We start from the raw sequence: 8,535 nt of genomic DNA, 5'->3' as shown, positions 1-8,535 counted from the left end.
CAGCGTGTGCCCGTGTGTGCGCCCCTGGCTGGTGCCCCGTAGGGCCGGGGGGGCTCCTGCCACCTTGTGCGTGACGGGATGTGTGTGGACGGGAGCTGAGGCACAGGGCAGGGGCGAGGGATGGCCCCTCTGAATGAATGAATTCAAGGAGCCTTGTGCGTGACCAGTGTCATGCAGGAGGTCAGACTAGATCAGTGGTCCCCAACCTTTCTGTTGCAATAGCATATTCATGTTCCCAGAAGAGCATGGCGGGCACCGGATGACCAGCTGCCGAAATGCCGCCGAGAAGCGGCGTCATCGAGAAGCGGCGCTGCCGAAATGCCGCTGCTTCTCGGCGGCATTTTGGTGGCGACGCTTCTCGGCGGCATTTTGGTGGCTGGTTGTCCGGCGGCTGCGCTCCTCGGCGGCGGGTTGTCCGGCAGAAGCGCTCCCTTGTCAGTAGGCGGGCGCACATAAATGCCCTGGGGGGCACCATGGCACCCGCGGGCACCGCGTTGGGGACCACTGGACTAGATGATCACAGTGGTCCCTTCTGGCCTTAGAGTCTATGAATCCTGCTCCCCGTGTCTCTTAGTGGCCGTACTGCCAGAAACGCTGCAGCTACTGCAACTTCAACAAGTACATCCCCCGGGGCCTAGACGAGGAGTCCATGAGGAGCTGTCTCACTCGGGAAGCCCAGACCCTGATCCGCCTCAGCCAGGTCCAGAGGTGGGTCCTGCGGCAAGAAAAGGGAGAGTGGCGGTTGGGGGAAGGGGAGGTAGTGTGGTTCCTTGTGGCTTTACACCAGAGCCCTAACAGCAACCAGGGAAAGGCATGTGAAAAGGTTGTGAAATCTGCCCTGCTATATTCCACAAAGGCTGCGCTGGCCTCTAGCTTTGAACCCGACGCGGAGCTGCTGGGGGCTGGGCGTGGCTTCTTTGACACTGTTCCCCTTTCCTGCTGTGGCAGGAGCTGAAGCTGGGCCATTGCACTAGGGGTCCATTGAGGTACGAGGGTGGGGACGTCCTGCCTGAAAGCAGGTGTCCCCTGGGGCGTGAGAGGAGGATTCCTCCACTGCAGTGAGTCTGGAGATCACCTGCCCAGCAGCCCATTCACCCTGTGAGACTCCGGGCCTCTCTCCCCTCTGCTCGGCAGGATCAGCTCGGTGTTCTTCGGCGGGGGCACCCCGAGCCTGGCGAGCCCATTCACCATCGCTACTGTCCTGGAGACCGTCTCCCGCTGCGCCCACTTGGCGGCGGACGCTGAGATCACTCTGGAAGCCAATCCCACCTCGGCAGGTGCCTCGCGGCTGGCGGGATTCCGGGCGTCGGGCGTCAATCGCCTCTCCATCGGCATCCAGGTGAGAGAGCAGGAGATTTGCCCTCCTTATCCCTCAGGCACGTTTCCCCTCCTGCCCCCCCTGCTCCTCTCTCAGGGACACTCTCTATCTTCTCCCACAGGCTCCTGCTCTATCTCGCTCCCTCCTTCACTCTCTTTCTCCCTCTCGCTGTCTCCTCACGTGCCCTTCTCATCCCTCTCTGGGGCCTCCCTGTGCTCCCACCCCCAATCCTCTCTATACCAGGCAGCCTAAAGCACCTCGCCGCCGGTCAATCTTGTTCTTTGCAGTCCCTGGACAATGCGGAGCTGAGGCTCCTTGGGAGGAACCACACAGCTGATGAGGCTCTGGGGACCTTGGAAGAGGCAAAGAAGCTGTTTCCCGGCCGCACGTCCGTTGACCTCATCTTTGGCCTCCCCGGCCAGAGTGTTTCCTCGTGGGCCGGGGGGTTAGAAGAGCTGCTTCAGCTGTGTGATGACCATGTGTCTCTGTACCAGCTGACGCTGGAGAGGGGCACCTCCCTCTTCAAGCAGGTCCAGCGGGGCTCTCTGCCCGTGCCCAAGCAGGAGGTGGTGGCGGAGATGTATGAATCTGCGCGGGAGATGCTGCGGGACGTGGGATTCCGGCAGTACGAGGTCTCCAATTTTGCCAGGAATGTGAGTCCCTCCCCTCGGCCTGTCCCTTTTGCGGTGTGTCCCGGATCTAAGCGGGGGAGAATAAACCCAAATAATTCAGAATTCAACTGGTGAGAGGATCTGAGCTCCCCAAGCAGGGGACATGTGCCGGGGTGAGATGTGGGGGAGCAGACGTGGGCCCGGGGGAACTCTCTCTGGATGTCGGGAGTGGGGACGAGTGCTGAGCATACCCTCTGCTAGCAATGTGTGCTGAGATTCCCTCTCAGCAGGGAGCCGGGGTGGGCAAGGAAGCTGGACTGTCTTCTCAGCCCAGGAGAGAGCTGGGAAGCCAAGCACTGAAAGAGGAAGCCCTGCTTACTCTGCACGCTGTGAGGAAGACAAACCCAGAACCTCACATGATGGGCCTGATCCTGCTAGGTGCTGAGCACCTGCGAGTCCCGTTGAGTCCAATAGGGAGTCACCTTGCCGAAAGCCTTGAGCATCTTGCAGGAATGGGTCCAAAGAGATTTGATTCCTTTTCCTGGCTTACTGTGTGTCGTTTTCTCCTGCAGGGGGCGCTCAGTACCCACAACCTGTCCTATTGGCAAGGCAGCCAGTACATAGGGATCGGGCCAGGTGAGTTCCCTGGGAAAGTGAGAGGCACACGGGATCTCACCAGATGGGGCTGTGTACAGGGCTACAAAGCAGCCTCTCTACTGGGGTCCAGTTGACCTCTACAAGGAGCTGCTGTGAGGAAGCTCATCCTCCCAGGGTTCTGTTGCAGGGCCCTGGGTGATGACTGACCCTTGCAGGCACCACCTTACGCCCCCCAGCAGCCCCATGGCTCTGACCCAAGGGGCAGTGCTGCTCTGGGGGTGATGAACTCCAGCGGGGAAGGGATGCTGCAGAAATGCCTGTCTTTATCCTAGGAGCTCATGGGAGGTTTGTGCCGCGAGCACATGGCGAGAGCCTTCGGGAAGCCAGGATACAGACCCTGGAGCCGGACAGCTGGATGAAGGAGGTGCTGGCCTGCGGACACGGGACCCGGAAGCGGACTGTGCTGAGCCAGCTGGAGGTGTGAGTATTGGGGCAGGGCCAACAGTCAGCTCACCCCAGGTGGTGTCTGACGCCTCCTCTTCAGCATCTTGGTGCATGTGGCCTTTCCTGCAAGCTACTGAGATACAATAACCTGGGTGCGGGTCACTTGCCGGGACTGTCTGGGTATATCTCACCATCACTTCCCTGCCTTTGCGGGGCCTCGAGCATTGATGCACCTCGGTCCTGCCCGTTCTCTGCCTGTGGCACATATTGGGTCTCCTGTGGACTGTGAGACTTTGGGCTAGTTTTGGTTGTTGGGTTTAGTGTGCGGCTGCTGGGTGCTGGTGGTGGCCTGTGACATGCAGGAGGTCAGGCTAGATGATCTGGTGCTCCCTTCTGGCCTTAAACTCTATGATTCTAACCGAGCGGGAGCCCGATCCTGCCGTTCTCCTGCTGGCTAAAGTATGAAAGATGGTGGGAGCTTTGCCAGCAGAGCTGCAGTCTCAGGCCCTTGAAGGAGAACAATGTGGACAGCCGTTTCCCACCTGCACTCAGGTGCTCCCCTTTGCCTTCCTTGCACCTTCAGCCCCAGATGCAGGATGCCTTCTGGAGCCCCATAGAGACCCCGCAGCCCTCCAGCATCGCTCTTTGTGTTATAGGTTGGAGGAGGTGTTGGTCCTCGGGCTCCGCACGGACATCGGAATCACACACCAGGTGAGAGCTGGCTCTCGGTTGTAGCAGCCTGCCCTGGCGGGGGTTGAACTCTCAGAGCATGGTGTTCGCAGCTGGCAGTGGACAGGGCCGCCAAGAGGAACCATTTCCAAGGAGAGCTCTGGTCAAGTGCTGCGTGTGGACTGGCTCAGCAAGGAGTGGTCTGTTCTCTGTTGGGATTCTGAGCAGCTCTGGAACTCTCCCAGGGATTCTCTTAGTCTGAATTGCCAAGGTGTCACCCCCCTGGCCCAGTACTGCTGCTCTCGGCTGAAGGCCCCAAGGGGCAGATATTTAAAGGTATTTAGGTGCCTACAGATGCAGATAGGCATTTGAAATCAAAGGGAGTTATGCACCTGGTAGCTTTTGAAAATCCCATGAAGTGCCTAAATGCCTTTGAAAGTTTGGCCCAAGGTCATCAAGTCCAAATGGTGAATTCAGTAATTCCACAAACCTTTACAGTCAGGATACAGGTCCCGGTCCCAGTCACATGCGGTAGGACAGGATTTGATTGTATGTGGCACCTTTGATATTGCAATCTCATGCTTGGATCACACACTGCTGGGCCCAGTATACAAAGTCCAGTAGAACCTCAGAGTTACGAACACCAGAGTTACGAACTGACCGGTCAACCACACACCGCATTTGGAACCGGAAGTATGCAACCAGGCAGCAGCAGAGACAAAAAACAGTACAGCACTGTGGTTAAACATAAACTACTAACAAAATAAGGGAAAGCAGCATTTTTCTTCTGGATAGTAAAGTGTCAAAGCTGTATTAAGTCAATGTTCAGTTGTAAACTTTTGAAAGAACAACCAGAACATTTTGTTCAGTTATGAACATTTCCGAGCTATGAACAACCTCCATTCCGGAGGGGTTCGTAAGTCTGAGGGTCGACTGGAAATGCAGTTTACCATAATAGATGCTGACAGTGCAGTGATCGTGAACCGTCGTGTGTTTAGCAGCTGCTCTCGCACGGTTGGATGGTAGAAACTGTTCATTGGCCAGGACTCATGAGGTGTCCCTTTCTCTAGTCTTTGTCATGAAATATCCTGAGCTCTTGAACTCCCAGCAAAGACAGACAGATGGTATCTCTGTTTAACATCCCTCCCAAAAGGGCAGTGCATTCAATACTGCATCCCGACCACCAGGGAGTGCAGCATCAGCCCGGGCTAGGAGCCTGAGTCCCCGTGCGTGGGACTTGGCAGACAGGTTCTCCCATCCTTTAGCCCTGACGTCGAGGGGTGAGAGAGGAGTTCAGTTTCTACTGACCAGTCAGCCCTGGTCCGGTAGAGGCAGGTGTATTACCCACAGGGCCATGCGAACGGCTCCTTGAACTGCATGCCACAGCCAGAGATTTAAAGGGGCTGCTGTTCAGCCTCCTTTTTTAATGGCCACCCATAGAAACTGCACCTGTACTTCGGGCACCCTCGCCTGGAGATGCAAATCTTGTCATTTAGGCAGCTGAGCACCTGATTTCTCTCTGTGTGATCGTAGCTTTCACACGGCCCCCATCACTGCAGCATCAGGCACACTCAGGGATTGAACCATCTAAATGAAGGGTGCAAAGCCATGTGAGAGCCATTTTTGCAGGAGCAGAAAGGCAGGCAGCCCTGAGAAAGGCTAGTCCTCTCCAAGAGGCTCACACCCTTCCCTCTAGAGCTTTGTGTGGAATTTGTTATTAGGCAGGTGAATCTAACCCACAAAATAAAAGATCAAAGCCCCAATAAACTGTCAAGTCAGTATTTACAATGAGTCTCTCCCTCGCTTCCCTACCAGCACTGGCAGCAGTTTGCAACCAGCCTGAGCCTGTGGGACATGTTTGGAAGTTCAGAGGAAGTGAAAGAGCTGGAGGATCAGGGCTTGCTGCTTTTGGACAATAGGTAAGGGACGGACTGTGGCTGTGGGAAGGACCCTGTTCTCTGATGGGCGGGGTGACCCATGTCCTGCTCTTTTTCCAGGGGGCTCAGGTGCTCTTGGAAAGGTTTGGCGGTGCTGGACTCTCTCCTGCTGACCCTTCTCAACCAGCTCCAGCAGTCCTGGGCAGACAGAACAGCCCATGGGACCTGAAGCTAGACAGCTGTCAACCAGGAAGCAGCAGCCTTTCCCAGCAAACTCCAGCAGTCCTGGATGGACAGGGCAGACCTGAAAATGGACAGATCTTGCATCCAATCTGGAAAGCATTTCAGCAGGGGAGGCCGATCCTAAGTGTCCAAAGGAACAACTTGGCTCTTGGCTGGAATCAGTTTGGAGCTCTCAGTTTGCAAAATCCAGGACGAGGGCCGGATCCAGGCTTGGAGTAAATCGGTGGAATTTGCATCTGCTTATTGCAGAGAGGAAGCTGGTCTTTTTTTTTATGTGCACAATATTTGCTCAGTGGCTGCTGCAGAAAATAGGGTAAAAGCATTTTAGTTTTAGATTGACTGGAAAGATACACAATAGTGTGGGATTCAGTGACTTAAACTACTTCAGTGAGGAAAGTCAGTCTCTTCTCTGCAGTCAGCATGCGATACTATCTCCGTGCAGCAGAGGGAGATGAGTGAAGCAAAAATACTGCAATGTCAAACCCCGTGGAAGGGCGAGCAGATCATTTCCTGCCCGAGGCGCTGGACTGAACTCCCCACGGTCAGCGCGGGCGACCAGGACCGGCTAGAGCTACCTCTCATTCTGGCCGAGTTTTCGGAATCCCTCCGTCTCATGCCCACTAATAAAGCATGTGGGTGCGCCTTGCTCCCTGTCCCCCTGGCCTAGCTCTGTAGCTCTTTAGTAAGACGGACAGGTGAGCTAAGGGCTACCTTGCAAAGGCTGCTGGTTATTCTCTTTGCCTTTCCCTTGGACTCTGTAGAGTAGCTTGCTGGTCTCAGCAGCCGCCACTCAGTACAGAAGCAGGGCACCCCAAGTCTAACTCCGTCTTTCCCTTACTGTCCTGGATACCGGAGCCACAAGCAGAGGGGGTATCACAGAGATACACATCCCCCAATGCCAGAGAGCTGGGAAGGTGCAGATTATGCAGCCAAGAATAATACATTATTGAGCTCCATTTTCTACCAGGTGCATTAGCGCCTGGGGTATCAATTTACTTCTGGAGGGAATTCAGTGCTGCCGTGACAGCGCTGGGGAATGAAGTGCTTTTTGCCCACTGACAGTTACAGCATAGGCACTGGCAGGCCAAGGCTCTCCTACCCCATCCCGCTAACACGCCAAAGCCCTGACTTCGTGCTAAGAGGAGAGTTTGTCTTCAGTGGCCCTTTCACCCCTTGGCCTCACTGCTGAATGGAACGAAGGTTTAGAGACTTGTCTTTAGATGGCAATTCATATGACAGTAGCACCTAAAGGCCCCCATCAGGATCAAGGCCCCATTGTGCCAGGTGCTGTACATACACATAATACGAGACAGTGCCTGCCCTGAAGAGCTTACAGTCTAATCAGACCAGACAGACAAAAAGTGGGAGGGGAAACAGAGGTCACCCAGCAGGTCAGTGGCAGAGCCAGGAGTAGAACCTGAGTCTGCCGAGTCCTAGTCCAGTGCTCTATAGTCCAGGCTGCAGGACAGTGTCCAGCCCAGACATCACTTCCCTTTTAAACCAAAACAAATGCAGATATTACTGCACAGAAACTTATGCTTCATTGTGATCCTTGCATTCCCCCTGCGGAGGAGACACAGAGGTGAGTGCCACATATCTTGGATCAGATTCAGGCCCATTATATTATGCCTAGCTTTGGTGGAGAGCTGTGCAGCTATTGGACGTTCCTCTGGTCTCTGTCGCATGCAGAGTGAAGAGCTCGGGCACGCTTGCTGATCTAATCGGGTGTTGTGATTGCTGCATTCGTGAGTAAGAAGTTTTGTTTTTAATAAACCAGCCTGCAATAGTTTGGCTCTGACTTAGTCTGGTAATTGCCGTTTAGCTGTAAGATCAGTATTTGGATCCCGTGATAGATTACTCATACAGTTTTCAAAACATGGCGGCAGTTGTTCAAACAGAGAATCATCATTTTAAAATATTAACTTGATTTTATTTGCAATTTGTCATGAACTCCTGGAAGATGAAGAGGTCAGCAGAAAAGCAGATTACCTTGCAGACAAGAATCAAGACCAAACAAGGGTTCTCTGAGTGCTTTATAATGGAATCAATGCCATACTGGCTGGGCAGCAACTCTGGGGGCAAAAGCACCAGCCGTTCTGCAATGAGCAATAGCTCGTACATAGTCCTGGATCATAGAACCTGCTTTCGATAGAGAGGATGTGAAAGCTGAGAGGCTCAGGTTAAATGTGATCGTTCAGTGCCACCAGAGATAGGTAGAAGGGATCGTAGTTTTAACCTCTATTAGAAAGCCTATACAGCTTGAATTTACCGCCCCTTTCATTCTGCAGTGTAGGGCTATAGTCAGCCTTTGGAAGGAGAAGTCCTTGTGTGGCTGTGGAACATTTTGAATGACCTTCTGGCCCAAAGACAAGAATGCTACAGTGTCAACAAAAGTTTATGTTGTGTATTCAGCGATTCCAAAATCAGATTGAATCCTGGGGCTCTGCCCTAGATATGTGGTTGCATGAACTGTATTTAGATTTTTTATAGGTGTTATTAAAGATACTAAAGAAATTTAAGTCCAGAGTTTGCCTGACTTCTTCGTTGTTATAATCGATGGGGAAAATCTCTCTGCATCCATACAAGCTGAGGGCCTGTCCTGTGTCAGGGATTATGAGTAAGCCATGTGCCAGAACAGCTGTAATTATTTTGCATTGCAAATTCTAGGTCTATGTTTCAGATGTTTTTGTTTTGCCTTTTCCCATCTTCCACTGCTATTCTTAGCTCAGAGTGACTAAGGCTTTGGCTACACTGGACTTTCGTCGGTAAAACCTTT

General features: G+C 53.5%; 1 protein-coding gene across 1 annotated transcript; it reads left to right on the top strand.

The window, feature by feature from the left end:
- Positions 1-323: 323 nt before the first annotated feature.
- Positions 324-7,058, top strand: RSAD1 (radical S-adenosyl methionine domain containing 1). Its single transcript, XM_026654610.1, has 8 exons — positions 324-708; positions 1,135-1,339; positions 1,606-1,971; positions 2,502-2,565; positions 2,859-3,006; positions 3,627-3,681; positions 5,455-5,558; positions 5,637-7,058. Exons 1-8 carry the CDS (start codon positions 650-652, stop codon positions 5,743-5,745), a joined length of 1,110 nt encoding a protein of 369 aa, XP_026510395.1. The 5' UTR covers positions 324-649; the 3' UTR covers positions 5,746-7,058.
- The last annotated feature ends 1,477 nt before the right edge of the window (positions 7,059-8,535 follow it).

The sequence above is a fragment of the Terrapene carolina genome, unplaced genomic scaffold (assembly GCF_002925995.2).
Source record: "Terrapene carolina triunguis isolate 2854851 unplaced genomic scaffold, T_m_triunguis-2.0 Scaffold192, whole genome shotgun sequence".
Classification (NCBI taxonomy): Eukaryota; Metazoa; Chordata; order Testudines; family Emydidae; genus Terrapene; species Terrapene triunguis.
This window is presented reverse-complemented; position numbering and strand designations above follow the sequence as displayed.

Excerpts from the sequence above, each read along its gene's own strand:
- RSAD1 (XM_026654610.1), top strand. The coding sequence starts at position 650 with ATGAGGAGCTGTCTCACTCGGGAAGCCCAGACCCTGATCCGCCTCAGC. Across the intron at positions 709-1,134 it reads CGCCTCAGCCAGGTCCAGAG|GATCAGCTCGGTGTTCTTCG; the intron begins GTGGGTCCTGCG and ends TCTGCTCGGCAG. Across the intron at positions 2,566-2,858 it reads GTACATAGGGATCGGGCCAG|GAGCTCATGGGAGGTTTGTG; the intron begins GTGAGTTCCCTG and ends TCTTTATCCTAG.